The sequence below is a fragment of the Haliotis rufescens genome, unplaced genomic scaffold, assembly GCF_023055435.1.
Source record: "Haliotis rufescens isolate VD_foot unplaced genomic scaffold, xgHalRufe1.0.p SCAF_20, whole genome shotgun sequence".
NCBI lineage: Eukaryota > Metazoa > Mollusca > Gastropoda > Lepetellida > Haliotidae > Haliotis > Haliotis rufescens.
Window position 1 is genome coordinate 20,273,806 of NW_025963891.1, and position 19,165 is coordinate 20,292,970.

A 19,165-nucleotide genomic window follows, 5' to 3' on the forward strand; every position below is an offset into this window, starting at 1 on the left:
AGTGAGTATGGTGTTACGTCGCTTTCAGCAATATTCCAGCAATATCACGGTTGGGGACACCAGAAATGGACTTCACACATTGTACCCATGTCGGGAATCAAACCCGGGTCTTCGGCGTGACGAGCGAAACTATATGCCATGATAGATTAACCATTGTAATAGTATAGAAAAAAGTTAAGGACCACCCGATTCGTTCATATTACTATACGCCATGACAGATTAACTATAGTAATAGTATAGTAGAATCGGGGGTTCTTTTGAGTAGCACATTTGTTAGAATGCGGTTCATGCGATGGGAGATCTGCACCTTCTCTCTTGAATGGGATATTTGAGAATGTTGACTTGATTTAATGCCACGTTCACCAATAGTTCCGCTTCATCGCGTCAGATAACATCAAGAGTGATATTTACACATAACAGTCATGCGGGGGTCGAACCCGGTTTGACGAGCGAACCCTTTAACCACGCCACTACCCTCCTCATATAGAATACAGAGTCAATGTGTGCATATGTGAATATACTTTACATCTTTTTCGGTATTTTACGACAGAGTTAAATTTCTACAAAATCGTTCACGTCTCTCTTGCCAGTTTGAAGGGAATCACACCGGCCGTTGTGTATGGTCAGATCGTCCACGGCGATGTCGCTTCTGTAGCTGGCACCGGTGTCGCCCTCAATCTCAAGCTGAAATAAAACATATTCCACAATGATTAGCTCAAAGTGATGTTCCCCTTCCCAACCGCAGAACAGTTAAATCCTATTATTCCTTAAATGTAAAATTTACAAGTAGGTCAAATGAAACACTTATTATAGACAAAAGCGTGTGCACTGAGAATGAAAGTGGGTCATACCTAAACGATTACATATAGCTACGTATGATAGGTATTATTTGCACGAGACCAGCCATGTTATAAAGTCAGCAAAACACAAAATATAATGAGTGAGTGAGTGAGTTGGGTTTAACGCCGCTTTTAACAGTATTGCAGTTATATCACGGCGTGTCAGCTTAATGTGGGGGGAAAGCCCGAAGTGATGCAGGTCTCAGACGTTTACCACTTCGGTGAAACCCACGAGCACGGGTATGGTGCTGACAAACCTAGAAACATAATCGGGGCGAACCAGGATTCGAACCCACAATCATAGGTTTCTGGCGTGCCAAAGGGACGCAACTCTGCACAGCGAATCGCGGCGCCTTAGACGACTTGGCCACCCGTGCCCCCCACAATATAATGAAAATATTAAACAAGACAATACAAAAGAGATATTGAGAGTATTTCATTGTGTCATCTCCAGAACAAGGTGAACTGCTGCAATACCTAATATACTGAACCGCAAAAGAAACGTCACCATGGATAGAGATATGAGAAACCTTATTTGTCCAAACACTGTAAACATACTTTGAGAAAGTACAACTTGGTGAAACTTAGCAAAACTGATCATCAAGGTTGAAATTAAAGTGTCAAATGTTCTTAAAGTGAAACACAACACTAGACTCTGAGAAAATAGCATCACAAGTCAGTAGCTCGTGTGTCCGCCATATGCATTGTGGACTGCCGTGCGACGTCGATACATGGAATGGATGAGGTGGTTGATGAAGGCCATAGGCACTTGAGCCCACACTCGGAGGAACGCCTGGCGCAGTTCAGCTGCAGTTGTCGGCCTTGGTCGGACGTCATTCAGCCGTCTTTGAATCTCATCCCATAGGTGCTCAATGGGATTTAAACCGGGACTGAGGGCAAGCCACTGCATGGCTCTGATGCCATTCTGCTGGAGGAAGTCTCTCGTTGCCCTCGCAGTGTGGGCACGGGCGTTATCATGCTGAAACTCGTGGTTGCGGCGACGTGCCAAATGAGGTATGGCGTGCGCTTTCAAGACTTGATCAATGTACCGACCTCATGACACCATTGCCTCTCCCTGGACCGATGCTCTGGAAGACCACAGGGCCGACCCTCTGTGCAAGACCAATTCCACCCCACACCATGATGCTCGGACCATCCCACGAGTCTCTCTCAACAACACAAGCATCCGAATAACGTTCCCCACGGCGTCGTCATACTCTCTCTCTCTCTCTCTCTCTCTCTCTCTCTCTCTCTCTCTCTCTCTCTCTCTCTCTCTCTGCCACCTGCTGTTTATATACAGTAACGGCTCTCGTCTGAGATGACTCTTCTCCACTGCTGGTGGCGCTGTGTTGCCCATTGAAATGCACTGGCTACTTGCCGGACGGTTTGTCCAGCTTGCAATTGTCCAAGGGCTTGGTGTCGCTGATTTCTTGTCAATCTTGGCATGTGGTAGCAATTCAATACCGAATGAATGTTATCCGATCTGGGTGGATTTTTATAGAGCAAGAAATGGGGGAACGCATGTGCATTTCAATTTGCAAGGAACTCACGTGCATCGGGATACCATGGCCGTTGCCGTGATGCGTTTGGGAGATCGGGGTTTTTTTGTCATCTACTTTGTTTTTTATCATCAAATTTAATTTTTCCGGACAAGGTTATGTTTAATTTTAGAAACCTTGACAAAAATTACTCAGATATTTAAAAGACAACTTTTCATGCAATGTTACATGGGGAGACGTTTCTTTTGCGGTTCAGTGTATATGAACGACAGTCAAAACCTTATCAGTCTGAGGCAAATGGCCTCACTGTGGACAGCATTTCAGTTACAAGGCATGTCAGAGCAATGTCTGAGGATCTCACAAATATTTCACAGCTCCTGTAAAATATCGTCCAACTATACCTGGAAGTTGCCCGTGGTGTGAATATTGAGGAGGTAGTGTTTCCACACGTTGCCCTGATCACCAGACATGGAATGGATTACATGTCTGCTGGTACCACCAGTGATAGCTTCTATCTTCAGACTGCCCATGTCGTGTCCGTACATGTGATAGTAAATGCTGAGACAGTAGTCCCCCCCGGGCAATGTCTTGGACAGGAGATAAGCCTTCTGGTGGTAGTGGCCAGATGCTTCCAAGTAGGCGTAGTATCCTGCAGAAAAAGTAACATTGACATTCCACCTCGACGCCTACATGTAACTCGACTTCTGGACAGGACCATTTTAATAGGAAAGGGTTGGTTCTATGTAGAGTGAGTGAGTGAGTATGGTTTTACGCCGCTTTTAGCAATATCCCAGCAATATCACGGCGGGGGACACCAGAAATGGGCTTCACACATTGTACTCATGTCGGGAATCGAACCCGGGTCTTCGGCGTGACAAGCGAACGCATTAATCACTAGGCTACCCAACCGCCCCGGTGCTATGTAGAGGTTATACTGAATAGAAGAACAGCTAAAAATGCTGCCCTGCTTAATTAGAAGGCAGTGTACACTGATTAGAAGGCAGTGTACATGATTTCGGATAACATGTTTAAAAATAATATTTCTCTGCTGTTACATTGATGTGCCTTCTTTTGAAGTAAAAAAATAATTTTGCAAATTGGAATCACAGGAGGATGTGATGATGTCATTAAGTTACAGGACCAAAGATGCTATTTGGTGTCTTCCTCACCTGACGCTGACCCGGAGTGATCGGTAGTGGGTCCTGTACCAACACTAGGTGTTGCGCCACGATGACGAAGCCAGTTGGTATTGTCACCGCCAGGGTTTGTCCAGCCACAGAAGCCGGTACTGAAGGTGCACGTCTCAGCAGCTGTATAAAGTCGACGATGAGTCACTGATGACAACCGTTTTGCCCTAACATGGCACTTATTCTTAGGGACATGTCGGAAATGCGTAACGATGTCGTCACTGGGCGTTTTCGACATGGCTGGCACCACACGCCTGTCTTAACAATCAAGCAAGGTAGCATGTTGCCTTCAGCGTTCGCGTCCTTGTAATTATTCTAAAGAACAAGATGATTCTATTCATGAACGTGTAAGATCTTTATTTTACTTGGATTGATTCTTTTTAGAGTAGGTCATCACTGATTTTCAGTGATCCTTTCGTATCATTTTCACCACTTTTCAACCTTTTGTGCCCAATGGAATCTGTTTTATCAGATCATCGAGAGTCTGACATATCAAAACCTCAAATCCTCAGAGTTCTCTGATATTACTTTGAAGATATTCAGCATAAATACTTTAATTTAACGCTTAATGAGTCTTATGTTACAATAGGTTTGATATTTCTTGGTGCATTAAGAAGAATGACGATTTATTTGAATAATCCTAATTCTCTTACCAATTGATGGTGATACTGTAGCGGCTGAAGCATAAAGAAACAAGATGTATATATCAAGATGTGTTACAATAAATATACTTAAGAGATTGGCATAATTTTGGAATAAATATAATGAAATTGCAAATCATAAATCAGGTCTGTATATCAACGTTTCCTATTACACTATGCACTATGATCAGTCAGTCTTCCGAATACAAACTGTGGTTCGATCCCCTGGTCGCGTCATACCAAGACAATTTAAAATATGGTACTTGCTGTTACCCTGCCTTGTGCTCTCCATTAAAGGGATAATACAAGGACTAGTCGGCGCGGAGTCAGTATACCGTGTCTCAATTGGGTATCCATGTTAAACTGCGGTATTGTATCTCAGTGCATTGCTACAAAAACAAAACCCGCATAAGTCGTTATATATGAGCAATAATCTTGAACATGACGTTACTCTCTATTTCCCACAACTCACCGCCTGAATAACGGATATAAAAGTCAAGAATTATACTTAACATTTATTTTGAAATTGATAGTGATTGTTTATGTTGTATTCAACGAGATCACTACAAATATAGGTCTTTGAAAGGCATTTAGAAGTGATACACATAAGGAAGAGAATTTATGGATGTCAACTTCTTTATTATGAGGAACACAGCGTTTCGGAGTATGTGCTTACTCCTTCATCAGGTGATGAAGGATGATAAAGGGAGTAAGCATATCCTGATGAAGGAGTAAGCATATACTCCGAAACGTTGTGTTTCTCATGACAAAGAAGTTGACATCCATAAATTCTCTTCACTAATACAAATATAATTCACTATTATAGTGTAATAAAATCAACACCCTATTTGATAGGGTATAGTGGTAAATGAAGAGCGTGTATTCCTTTGTGGCCGTGAAAAGTCAGACAACGACAGAGAAATCACCAGATAATCGTCGTCATAAGTGGTGTCTCCAACCAACAATGTTTGTTGTTTACCACAGCAGTCAGCACCATTCCAGCTGTACCACAACGGCTTGTACATAATCACGCGATGGGCCTGACCGGTGGATGACCGCATCGGCAACGACCATGACCCATCCAACACGGTACGATGACACCCAATACACACGTCATCGCGCCTTACAAGAGTGAGGTTATGATGACCTATTACAGTAAATTACGGTTATAACGAATACGCTTATAACGAACTGACGGATACAACGAACTTACTTTTTGGTCCCGACTATTTGCTGTAGGTTTGCTGTATATATGCTTATAACGAACTACGGATATAACGAACTGAAATTAGTAGTCCCTTTGAGTTCGTTATAACCGTAGTTAACTGTAATTTGAACAGGAGTGCAAACGGATAAATATAAATATATATTACACCATACCAAACTGCAGGTGGAGCAAAAATGTCATTGTTTGTGGCCCATTGCTCTATTTCAATCATTAGTTAGGTGTCAACTTGACACGTGAACCCTAAAAAGTTTTTCTTACGAGCTGGCGTCGAGACGGAGCCATGTTGAGCCAAACAACCATAGTACGTCTGGATCTCCTTGATGTCAAAAGGACTCAGGTGAGTTCTCTGTCCAATGACTGCTCCCTTCTGCTTGACAAGAATGGTTGGCTTCCTGCGGTCGACGGCGAAGCTGTAGGCGTTGTAGTGCATGACGGACTCGTAGTCGTACTGGAGTCCAAGAGTGTCAACCTGTGTGGTGGTGTACTTGTCGAAGTTGTGCTCACGTCCTACGTAAATAAGTGAAAAGGGTAGGCACTTTGTTAAAGATTCCATGTTAGGCCATGGGGAAAGGACCAGGGCCCACTTGCGCAAAGCCATTTCGTAAGCCTATGTTAAAGTATGGAAAGTTACGATCATCTTAGCGCTAAGATCGCTTTGTGCAAATGGGCCCAGTACGTTAAGATAATCATATATTCATGTTAATGTAACTAAATAAAGCAGAAACAGATGAGACATTGAATGAAGCGTTCCTACACATTGTTGCTACACATGTAACAATCAAGAATAAGCGTGAATAGTTACAAGAAAACAATTCAGCACAGTTCCATATTGTACTGAAAGGAGGCTTGTTCTCGACCGTAGTCACAATAAAACATTTTCAAAATGCACAGTTAAACAGTTTCCTCATACTGGTACATATTGATTTGTGCTTATGTTCTTCAATCAGAGATGGGAAACATTTCTTTTAATGTCGAACCATTTCCGGAATATTTCTACCTGTGTTGTCAATTCAATTCAGTGGTTTATTGTTATTGTTGGCCCATATGCAAGTGAGTTACATACACACGTACATACAGTTATAATAACAAATATTGTAGTATAAGAGGTGAGGTGAAATTGGGTTTAACGTCGCGTCCAAGATTATTGCACTTATATAGCGACGTGCATGCACGTGTATGTGTGTGTGTGGCTGCTTGTACTAGTCCGGACTGATGCCGATTTATAGTGCTAGCTCACTGAGATACCCTGCCGCAGTTTAACATGAATACCCCACTCAGACACAGTATACTGACTCCGAGCCGACCAGTCCTTGTTTTAGCCCCTTAATGCCGAGCGCCAGACAGGGTAACAACAAGTACAATCTTTTAACGTCTGTTTGTATGACGCGGCCCGGGATCGAACCCTGGACCTTCCGCTCTCCGGGCGGACGCTCTACCACAAGACCACGGAGGCGGTCTGTAGTATAAGAAATATCAAGATGACAACAACTGACGTAACATAAAACCATGATGAATGTATAAAGATACGTATAGTTGTATGTTATATTTTTGTTTAACAGCGGACATATAAAGTTATTAGTAGATATACTTGAAATGACCAGGCTGGTAAATATTCAATTTTTTATTTTGTAATATACAGGTAAAATAAACATAAAATAAAATTCTTCAACACCAAGGGTCCAGACGGGGCAAATTCTTAGGGATTTTTCAATATTAATGTCCTCCTTTACTCTAACTATTTTAGATCATTTAGACCAAGTCTAAAACGTATAAAGGTATTGCGGAGGTTTTGAATCTAAAATTAAAAGATACGACTTAAAAGATGACGAGTGAATAAAGGATAGTTCTCATTGTTCTACATGTGGTTGGTAGGGTGAGTTCTTCAGCTGTAAAGTAACGGTTGCTATATATCTCAGAGAATAACGTTATATCTTTTAATTTTGGGCATTGTCACACATCCCAGAGCAGTATAACACACAGTGACCTACTTAGTTTTTCATATTTAGCTCTGGGTAAGTTTAATTCGTTAGGATATTATAAATATCTATCTCTGAATATTTACATACAGACCAGAGGACATCCATGCATGTTAAATGAGACTAGGATCGGCCTAATTAGCAGGTCCAGACAATTTGATCTATATCCTTCCAACACCTATTTTGTTTGTTTGCTTGTTAAACTTTATGATTTGTATCAATCTACAAGTTACCGTCCAGCCTGTTAACACAGACACACTGTTAACCTTACACTTCTAACCTGTTACAATGTCTAGAACAAGGCAGACCATGGAGAATATCCCCCTCCATCTCGTCGACCATAATCATTTACTTACCACACATTTCCCGCCATCGAGTGGAAAATATAAGCGACAAAAAACATTTACATAAACGTAACAATATTTGCTCAAGATTTCGACTATATCATGAGCATGTGTTTATGGAGTACTATCAAATAGTGATGACACTAGGTGATCGCGAAAAGATGCGTATCCTGCTCCGGTGGCACCGATTACAAACACATGCAAAAGCAAGTCATGTGTGAGAGCAGATCGAATTGACATTAAGTAAAGACACGGAAGCAAGTACACCTGAACAGCATCGTTCTTTACAACGGATCAACTGCACCGATATCACCTTGCATAGTGTTATATAAGAAGTCATTTACCTTGCTGGATGTTGCTCCACTCAATAGTGACGTAGCTGTCTCTGTCGGGACGACTCTGCTCGTGCCAGAAGCCCATGGCGTGCATTGTCTCGTGCATGATGGTGCCGATTCTGCCACACCCAACTCCAAGGGTGATAGCTGACTGTCCATGATGATATCCTACTGGTGTGTGACATCTGCAACATTAACACAGTATGGATGTAGATGATCCAGTATATTTGGTTTAAGAGATGGCTTCAGTTTCTCGAAGGTTACTGTCAGTTCCACAATAACAAAAATGAACAAGGAAATAGTCAAGGGTTCATTCCCTTGTTTCCTTTACCTGTTCACTAAACTTTACACAGTAAATATTACCCACTTCATATGAGCCGTTTATAATCGCTAATTGTGAATGACCGACCTATCGCACCTATTCCAACTTAGTTAGTTGAACCTTTTTTAAATGCATGTACAAACATGTAAAACAAAATAAAAAAACAAACACAATAGCATTAAAATCATCGTTATGTATTTTATGTACCATCTGATATTCTGAGAAGTATTCCCTGATGTCATCCACCCTCAGAATATTAATCCACATTAATCCACAGAATTACTTTGTGGATCCATCTGGCAAAATGTGCCGAAAGTATTTTAGCGTAGCCGACCTACCCAGATCCACCAACATAATGAATGTAGGCAGCTTCATTCGTGCGTTTTTTGAATGTGATGCAGGGTTTGCCATTCACCATCGTCTTGTCGTGCAAGGTCTGCATCGCTTGATTGATGGTACTCTGCTCAGAAGCAGCTGGAAGTGAATTTCATGTTCAGATCGATTATTTTCGTATATCGTATGCTGTTAGTGAGCGCGTGAGTTGGGCTGAACGCCACATTGAAAGTACATGTGTTCCAGTTACATACGAGGAACTATATTCAAGGGAACCCCTGTCATTTCAGCCACAAGAATGAAATGACAATCTTTGTTGCACGAGACACAGTTACTAAGCTCGGAGAACAAACTCGCTCAAACCTTGCACATTGCACATGTATAGCATGCCGTCTATGGGGACACATCCTGGTAATTGGCATGTGGTAATAAATGTCACAACCACATGGCGCATTGATCGGGCACAAAGAAGGAAAATTACCCAAAAAGTGGACATGACAGAAAATGAAAGAAATGAGCCCAATAGGTAAGACTGAAGCTGGCCAATCACAGAATGATGACTGATGAAACGATATCGGCAAACGGGTGGGCTTAGGAATAGAATGGGTAGAGAGAGAGAGGACTCCCAGGCAGGTTCGATATATACGCTCCAATGCTCTGAGGAACAGATCCATTTCTGCACCAGCACTGAGGGACAGCTTCGGGGTTGACACAGGAATCCGACGTCAGCGATAAGAAACAGGTTGAAAACTGCGGGTCTGAAATCAAGACGTCCCTCCAGAAGAATACGTCTACCTGTGGCACACATGCGTCTCACATAGCAGTGGGTACAGCAGTTTGGAGTTCGTCCACAGAGGCATTGGAGATACACCATGTTTTCTGATGAGTCGAGGTTCTGTGTACGCTTTACAGATGGTAGACAACGTGTTCGGAGACAGCTTGGAGTGAGGAACTTTCCGACAGCAGTCCAAGAGCATGTCATTGATAGATATGGTAGTGGCAGCATCTTGGTCTGGACTGGCACAACATACAACAGGACGGATTTGAGGTCGTGCAAGGAAACATGACCGGTGAACATTATGTGGACCAAATGTTACGTCCAGTGGACATCTCATTTGCCCAGCATGTAGGTCAGAACTTTCCGTTCCAGGATGACAATGCACGTCCTCACAGACCTCGTGTTGCAGTCGACTGTCTGAGGCAGAAAGGTGTCACAACATTGCCTTCGCCAGCCAAATCTCAGGACTTGTCACCAATGAACACCTTTGGGATGCTCTGGGACGAAGGGTTCGCAACCGACCTCAGTGTTCCCAGAATTTGCAAAAGCTTGAGTGGACCTAACGAGAAGAATGGCGACAGATATCACGCGTTTGATATCCAATATGCCTAGAAGGTGTGTCTGCATCGATGCTCATGGGGCATGGACCAGATATTGACTTTACTGTGGAGATTGATTTCCACAACGTCATTTCTTTACACATCATTCCTGAAAAAAAGTGGGTGTTCCCTGAAATATTATTTCTAGTATATAATGGCGCGTCAGGTTAATGTCGAAATAAAGTCCAAAGTCATGCTGGTCTCTGACGTTTTACACTTCGCTGAAACCTATAAGCATGGGTATGGTGTTGACAAGCCAATTAAATTAATCAGGGCGATGCGGGATCCGGGATCCGAACCCACGATCATAAGTGTCTGGAACGCCTAAGTGACGCATCATGTTAGGCGTATAAGACGCCTGGGAAGTATGTGCCCCCAAGTAAGCAAATGTGAGGACAAATATGGGGATGAAAACGTGAGTTAACGTGTAAAACGTGGGATAAACCGGAGATTGACCCCTGGCATTTATCCTCAGAAGGTGCCTATTTGAAACCTCTGACATTTTCGAAATCGAAATATTATACGCTTTCTCTTTTGGTTTGACTGAATGACATTACGATAAATTACAAGACTTTGGAAATATATAAGGTCAGGAAGTACTCAGTGTCGATTTTCTGAGAAACAGGTACATTCTGGTATTAAAGGCAAAAATAGTGATGAAAATGATATGAAAAGATCACTGAATATCGATTGCTATCTTGATCTGTATAACCTTTTTTAATTGATTCGAACCTAAGAAAACCTATACTTACAGAAGTGGTTGGTGTCAATGACGTAGGGAAACACTCCGTTCGGCCATCTGTAATTTCTATTCCTCTGGGCATTTCGGTCCTAAAGAATGACACTTATCATAATTAGATCCAGAGTTGAAATTCGAATCTGTTCACATCCGTTTTTCATTAAACTCATATTCGCTGTTTGATAGAAATACGGTATTCGTAGAGTGGAAATAACGTTTTATTCACATTTCACGCAATGCAAAACTACTCTTGACATAATGCTGCTTCAACTGTTGTAACTCCTATGTTTACCATGGTTAACGGCAGTCGTATTAAAAGTTATTTAAAACTTATTTACTTTTGTTTGTTTGTTTGTTGTTTAACGCTGAGCTCAGCAATATTCCAGCTCTATGACGGCGGTCAGTAAATAATCGAGTCTGGACCAGACAATTGACATGCAATTGGGATACGATGACATGCAACAACAAAATCAGCGAGCCTGACCACCCGATCCCGTTAGTCGCCTTTTACGGCAAGCATGGGTGTCGGAAGACCAATTCTAACACGGATGTTCTGAACATAACTTATTCTATGAAATCTTCAACTAAGTGACGGTATTGGCTGTACATAAGATAATCCATGAAACCATCGACTATGTGGCGGTATTGGCTGTACATAAGATAATCTATGAGATCATCGACTGTGTGACGGTATTTGCTGTACATAAGATAATCTATGAAATCATCGACTATGTGGCGGTATTGGCTGTACATAAGATAATCCATGAAATCATCGACTATGTGACGGTATTGGCTGTACATAAGATAATCTATGACATCATCGACTATGTGACGGTATTGGCTGTACATAAGATAATCTATAAAAGCATCGACCATGTGGCGGTATTGGCTGTACATAAGATAATCTATGAAATCATCGACTATGTGGCGGTATTGGCTGTACATAAGATAATCTATAAAAGCATCGACCATGTGGCGGTATTGGCTGTACATAAGATAATCTATGAAATCATCGACTATGTGGCGGTATTGGCTGTACATAAGATAATCTATGAAATCATCGACTATGTGGCGGTATTGGCTGTACATAAGATAATCTATGAAATCATGTAGTATGTGACGGTATTGGCTGTACATAAGATAATCTATGAAATCATCGACTATGTGGCGGTATTGGCTGTACATAAGCTAATCCATGAAATCATCGACTATGTGACGGTATTGGCTGTACATAAGATAATCTATGACATCATCGACTATGTGGCGGTATTGGCTGTACATAAGATAATCTATGAAATCATGTAGTATGTGACGGTATTGGCTGTACATAAGATAATCTATGAAATCATCGACTATGTGGCGGTATTGGCTGTACATAAGCTAATCCATGAAATCATCGACTATGTGACGGTATTGGCTGTACATAAGATAATCTATAAAATCATCGACTATGTGGCGGTATTGGCAGAACATAAGATAATCTATGAAATCATCGACTATGTGGCGGTATTGGCTGTACATAAGATAATCTATGAAATCATCGACTATGTGGCGGTATTGGCTGTACATAAGATAATCTATAAAAGCATCGACTATGTGGCGGTATTGGCTGTACATAAGATAATCTATGAAATCATCGACTATGTGACGGTATTGGCTGTACATAAGATAATCCATGAAATCATCGACTATGTGACGGTATTGGCTGTACATAAGATAATCTATGACATCATCGACTATGTGGCGGTATTGGCTGTACATCACTTATTCTCTGAAACCTTCAACTACGTGACGGTATTGGCTGTACATAAGATAATCTATGAAATCATGTAGTACGTGACGGTATTGGCTGTACATAAGCTTATCCATGAAATCATGAAGTACGTGACGGTATTGGCTGTACATAAGATAATCTATGAAATCATGTAGTATGTGACGGTATTGGCTGTACATAAGATAATCTATGAAATCATGTAGTATGTGACGGTATTGGCTGTACATAAGATAATCTATGAAATCATCGACTATGTGACGGTATTGGCTGTACATAAGCTTATCCATGAAATCATGAAGTACGTGACGGTATTGGCTGTACATAAGCTAATCTATGTAATCATGTAGTACGTGACGGTATTGGCTGTACATAAGCTTATCCATAAAATCATGAAGTACGTGACGGTATTGGCTGTACATAAGCATATCTATGAAATCGTGAAGTGCGTGACGGTATTGGCTGTACATAAGCATATCTATGAAATCGTGAAGTACGTGACGGTATTGGCTGTACATAAGCTAATCTATGTAATCATGTAGTACGTGACGGTATTGGCTGTACATAAGCATATCTATAAAATCATGAAGTACGTGACGGTATTGGCTGTACATAAGCATATCTATGAAATCGTGAAGTACGTGACGGTATTGGCTCCAGATAACTTACCCTGGGGTCATCGCCTGGTCTCAGTTCAATGTCCCCCTCGAAATATTCTGCAATAAATCAAACATTTATAATATTACAAGGAAACTCTGCAGCCAAGATGTTTGATTACATTTAACTTCATGTGTTTACATAGTGACATGGGTTTACCTTACATTTTGACTAATTAAAATCAGTCATGTTGATATACGAACCATTACAAAATTGTTTTAATCATGTTGATGGTGCGATTGACAGTACATTGATATACTTAACATACCAGCATTCTCTTCTGGGTAGGCTTCTGAAATATAATGAAACATTCGTCTACAAAAGTACCTGCAAAAAATACGACCCTAAAGGAACTACAGCGATGTATAATAGAATAAACATAATTAGTATTTGATGTGAATGTGTATTACTCTTAGCATCAAAAAAAGGTTACCCTGTTCTGGATTTAGGTTATGGATCATGTCATTGATATATTGCCTTCTCTTTATTTCCACTTTAACTATAATGAAGATGCAATTTTTAAAATTACAATTACTCACCAATTGTCTCTGAATCCTGAAATGATCACAGTTTTTTTAAATAGATATTCACAAGAGAAATTTATAACGCTCTTACATTTTACCACCGTATTTATTACCATAGACCGTACCTTGATATCAGAGTGGCAGCTTAATAATTGGAAGCAATGTCCTCGGTGTGTTATGTTTATGATGGTTGTTTTTTTTAAAAACAACAGAAAAGTATTTCTTGCATAGGTTGTCAAACAGAAATCTGTCCAGACCGTGTCATGAACCGTGTGACAACAAATATATTGACCTCAAGATATGAATTTCAAAGGATAAAATTAAAGACAATTCAACGTATTGCTTTGATGCAAATCGGCTATTACATTATGGGAAATATTTATATACGTTTGTACCTTTTCCAGAGGCAGTGCTAGGGCGTACCCAAAGCACAGAAGAGCTGCAATACGCCACATAGTTCTGGCAGGAGTGACAGGCCAACACTAACCCTACCCAGAAATGTGCCTGGTGTATATTTGAACTTGTTTCACATAGATTAGCATGGTATCGTGTTGATTAACACATTTATGATAAGACACTGGCGACATACTTATTATAAACTAGTGTCCAAAAGAAACGATACCAACTTATTTTCAAAATTGTTTTTTACTAAATGAATTGTCTAGTATGAAAACATGAAAACACAGCATAGTCGATAAAAAATACCGGGAACACGTGATCACTTCCGGGAAAAAACGTAAATTTCGTGAACGTGACCTTTCCCTCTCTAGCATGTTCTGCACGTGCATAAAAACTGTATAAAACGGCTGATCAGACACGTTGATATTACAGCAACAAAAAGAACACAAGATATGCCACGTTTGACAGCCATCGAGAGAGAGAGAGCCGTTGGAATGGTCCAACAAGGAGCGTCACACGTCGACGTCGCCAGATGGTTTGGCTGCGCACGCATCACTATCACCAGGTTGATGCAGCGGTTACGTCAGACAGGTCAGACGTCAGGCAGTCCAAGGAGTGGAAGACCACGAGTAACCACGCCCCGTGAAGTTCGTTACATCCGGGTATTACACCTGAGGAACCGCACCGTAACAGCGACGTCCACGGCGGCTACAGCACTGGGACACAGGATCAGTCGACAGACCGTCTACAGGAGACTACGGCAGTATGGTATCCGGCCACGTCATCCCTACCGCGGACCGCTCCTGACGCCTCGACACCGGAACAACAGACTGATCTGGGCCAGGCGAGTTCGACGTTGGCAACGGCGGGACTGGGCACGTGTTATGTTCTCTGATGAGAGCAGATTCCTCATCTTCAGAAACGATGGACGGCAGCTTGTATACCGACGATTTGGTGAACGTTTGGCGCCTAACTGTATCCAACAGGTGCGGCCGTTTGGAGGTGGAGGGTTAATGGTTTGGGGTGGCATATGTGGTGACGTCAAAACTATGCTTGTCGTAATTCGTGGAAACCTGAATGCACAGCGTTATCTTGATGACATCCTACGGCCTGTTGTGGTGCCCTTTATTCAGCAACAGCCTCGTGGACTCCTTTTCCAACATGACAATGCAAGGCCACACACAGCAAGATTGACACAGAACGTCCTTGCCAACGCCAACGTACAGGTTTTGCCATGGCCCGCATGTTCACCGGACATGAATCCCATCGAGCACTTATGGGACCACCTCGATCGGCAAATCCGACGTCGCCGTGTGCCTCAAGTCAACGTCCAGGACTTGGAACGATGTCTCCTCGAGGAATGGCAACGCATCACTCCCAATGTCATCAGACGTTTGACGTCATCAGTCCGTAGGAGTGGTCTGGCATGTATTGATGCTCACGGTGGACATACCCGCTACTGACTTGACTTTGAGACGTGTGGTGTGACATTTCCCGTTGTTTCTGTGATCAGTGCTCTAACGAAATGTTCATTTTTCGACCCCACCCATCTTTAAAGGCTTGTCATATTGGTTGTACAGATTTTATTGAAATGAAATTTTTGTACAGATGTTGTGAAAGGATTTCTCAAAAGCATAACACCAATCCTAAACTTCTGCATTGTTTAGTTTTTCTTTTATGTCGTTGCAAACAGGTGGTATCGTTTCTTTTGGACACTAGTTTATATAAGACATATGGATAAGATCAAGTGTTTTGCTTGCATCTTTTATTTTATGCCAGGTGTGAATATATATTTTGCTAACATATATATTGTATTCATATTTGAAAAAATACGTACTTTGGTAAAAGGTTTTATGTAGGCTAACTATAAATTATTAGTACTGAGGGTACATACACACTTGCGGAATCGACAAACAGCAAGCACTGAACGCTTAAAGAGATAGAAACGAATTGAAATCACCAAATCACAAATACATAGAACGTTTTCTTTTAATGATATCGCACAATCTGTTCGCATTTCGCGTGTAACACGAGTGTTTTTTCGATTGTTGGGATTGGCTATAGTGGCTGGAATGACAGAATCTCCTTCCCAACGTGTGCTCAGATTTCCTTATCCGGACAGGTGTAGGAGGGGACATCAGACAGTTTGGAGCCTGACATATCTAGGTTGTTATGCTTACGTGACACATATATTAGTATTGAGTCCAGTGTCTTGTTGATAATTGACTTCGACTCTGATGTACTCTTCTCCCTAATATATTGCTGTTTATGCGGAGGTTACCCCACCATATGCCACAATTAAACGTTGGGTGAAGGAATATCAGCGTGGGGGAGAGTTTTGAAGATGATCCCTGCACTGTTCAACCCACCGCCAGCATCACAAAGAAAACTCTGATGCCGTCCACAGCCTGGAACTCAACAATAGGCGCATTACATTCTAGATGGTTTAAGGCGGTCGGGTATATCGGTATATATATGTACTAAGAGCGAGGTCACAATGTCATCAAACGTCTGCCGGCGGGGCTAACGCAACAGGGTATTGCTGAGGCCATGATTGTGGACCGGGTGACCTGGTTGTGGATGCTCAGGACAGGATGACTCCTGCAACTTATATCATATTCTATATTATATTCCATTACCTTTGTGACACACTTTCATTTAGGCGGCATACATTATCTTCATGAGGTCAGAATCCGTACTTAGTCTCCTTGAGTGAAGATAATTCATGGGAGCGAACAGATGTTGAACAACATTTAATGATTCATCCCATTATTCGAGTAAAGTCACGATATGAGACTTCCATGTTTTATCTGATTTGTGTGAATGTGTTTTATTCGTGACTGTACATGGCCTTTTTGTTTTTGTGTCTTTTAAGAGGAGATACTGTTTGATGAAAGTCAATAGTGACTTTTGCCATGACACTAGAGGCCCAAAGTGAAACCTTATAATAGTAAATAAGAGCGACAAAACCTTTTCCATATTCATCAGAAATCTCTGCCAAAAGGCAGAGTAGGTTGTACGATTCCGACTATATCATGAGCATGTGTTTATGAATCACTATCGAATAGTGATGATGCCAGGTGTTCGCGAAAGGTAAGCGCATCCTGCGCAAATGGTGGCAACCGTCACAAACACATGCAAAGGCACGTCAATTGTGAACCTTGGGAAAAAAACACGGGAACATATGGTAGAAGTCACAATATGGAACAGCATCGGACATCACGTTTTCACTAGATAGGCAAATATGGAAATGTCCCTTACATGTCAACCATAATAAATGTTGAATGCTTTACTGGGGCCTTGAATGTTGTAACCGTGATCAAACAACTTCTGCGCAAGAGTCGTATGACGCTCTTTGAAATTGGGGTAGATAAGCCTGCTCGACTGTACCCCAAAAGTTGTGACCCTAAGGCTGGTGCTACTGGAATACATTGCTGATTATTTGAATGTTGAAGTTATCCCTCTTGTGGATTGTTTTTGTCACTCTGGATCGTTATTTATTGATCTAAATATGAAGCAGATTAGGCTGTTTCACTGGTCTATTCTATGTCTATTGAGGTGGGTAAATCGCTGGAAGGGAACTGCCTATCTGACCATTAGGGAAGAGAATTTATGGATGTCAACTTCTTTATTATGAGGAATACAACGTTTCGGAGTATATACTTACACCTTTTATTATCAAGTGAATAGATGCTACGAAGCAGAGAAAATATATATGTACATGTGAGAACAACAAAAGTCATAAGATAACAAAGTTCAAACTTAACAAGAGAAGCCAACAGTCATTTGGCGCTGAAAGGTGATTAGCAATGGACATGGAAGCCAGGACTTAAATTATCACAGCATCGGACATCGGGAGACGGGGTAATTAGCACTGATGGTGTCCTCCCAAAACGCCTACATGCCAAAACACATACAGCTTATAACAACAAAGTTCACAGTTGAATGCACACCTAATCCCCTGCCTGTTACCTTTGTCATTTTAGAGAATATTTATATACATTTTATTGTACTAATCAGTCAGATGATAATCACAATAAGTCACGAGTCAAGTTTCAATAGATGACCAACAGCATCCAAGTATGGGATGGATGTTGTTAATCCCTGGGCCAAATGTTCTTTTAAGCGGCACAAGCGATTCTCTACCCCGCGTTAGACTCGTTAGTCTCGTTTTCTACTCCTGGGCCCACTTGCACAAAGCGATCTTAGCGCTAAGATGATCGTAACTCCCATACCTTAACATAGGCTTACAATAGTCGTAGCGCTAAGATCGCTTTGTGCAAGTGGGCCCTGAGGGCAGCACCAAAGTCGATCTGCGAAATCTTGGCTCGATCAGCATGTTCTTCCTTCTTGATGACTTCAGTGAAGTGGCAGATGTTGGCCAGCTGGATAATTAGCACAGACTGGTGTCTCCTAATGTCGGTGGCTTCTTGTAGTTTTCTTTGCCGCCAGTTGTTGTTGGTGGACTGGACTTTGGTGGCTTCCCACAAGATGTAATGGTCTTGGTTCTCGAGAATGTGTTGGGAAATAGCTGATTTCAGGTCTAGTTTGTTCTAGGTCTGATGTTCATTTCCGAACACATCCGCAAGAACCAAGACAATACCATCACGTGGGACACTGCGGGTCTTCATTAACCCATGCTTGCCGTAAGAGGCGACTATGCTAGCCGTAAGAGGCGACTAACGGGATTGGGTGGTCAGGCTCGCTGACTTGGTGTAATGCATCTCATCGTATTCCAATTGCGTAGATCAATGATCATGAGATCAATCACTTGATTGTCTGGTCCAGGTTGATTATTTACAGACATATATAGTTTGAATAGTGCTGAGTGCGGCGTTAAACAACAAACATACGAACTTACGATTGAAAACTATGCCATTTAGCATTTAGCACCACTCGTCCGCTCCGTAATCTACAAGATCCCAAGAAGGAAATAAGGAAATAATGTGCCGATAATTTGCGAACGGCTATAGGCATCATACGTTAAATTCGCG

At 41.7% G+C, this 19,165-nt stretch overlaps 1 protein-coding gene across 1 annotated transcript; it reads right to left on the minus strand.

The window, feature by feature from the left end:
* Positions 1-504: 504 nt before the first annotated feature.
* Positions 505-14,306, minus strand: LOC124137440 (zinc metalloproteinase nas-4-like). Its single transcript, XM_046503725.2, has 12 exons — positions 14,168-14,306; positions 13,788-13,803; positions 13,517-13,540; positions 13,261-13,307; positions 10,834-10,912; positions 8,710-8,845; positions 8,059-8,234; positions 5,653-5,901; positions 4,179-4,202; positions 3,508-3,648; positions 2,740-2,987; positions 505-684 (listed from the first exon to the last, which is right to left on the minus strand). Exons 1-12 carry the CDS (start codon positions 14,225-14,227, stop codon positions 553-555), a joined length of 1,332 nt encoding a protein of 443 aa, XP_046359681.1. The 5' UTR covers positions 14,228-14,306; the 3' UTR covers positions 505-552.
* Between the last annotated feature and the right edge of the window lie 4,859 nt (positions 14,307-19,165).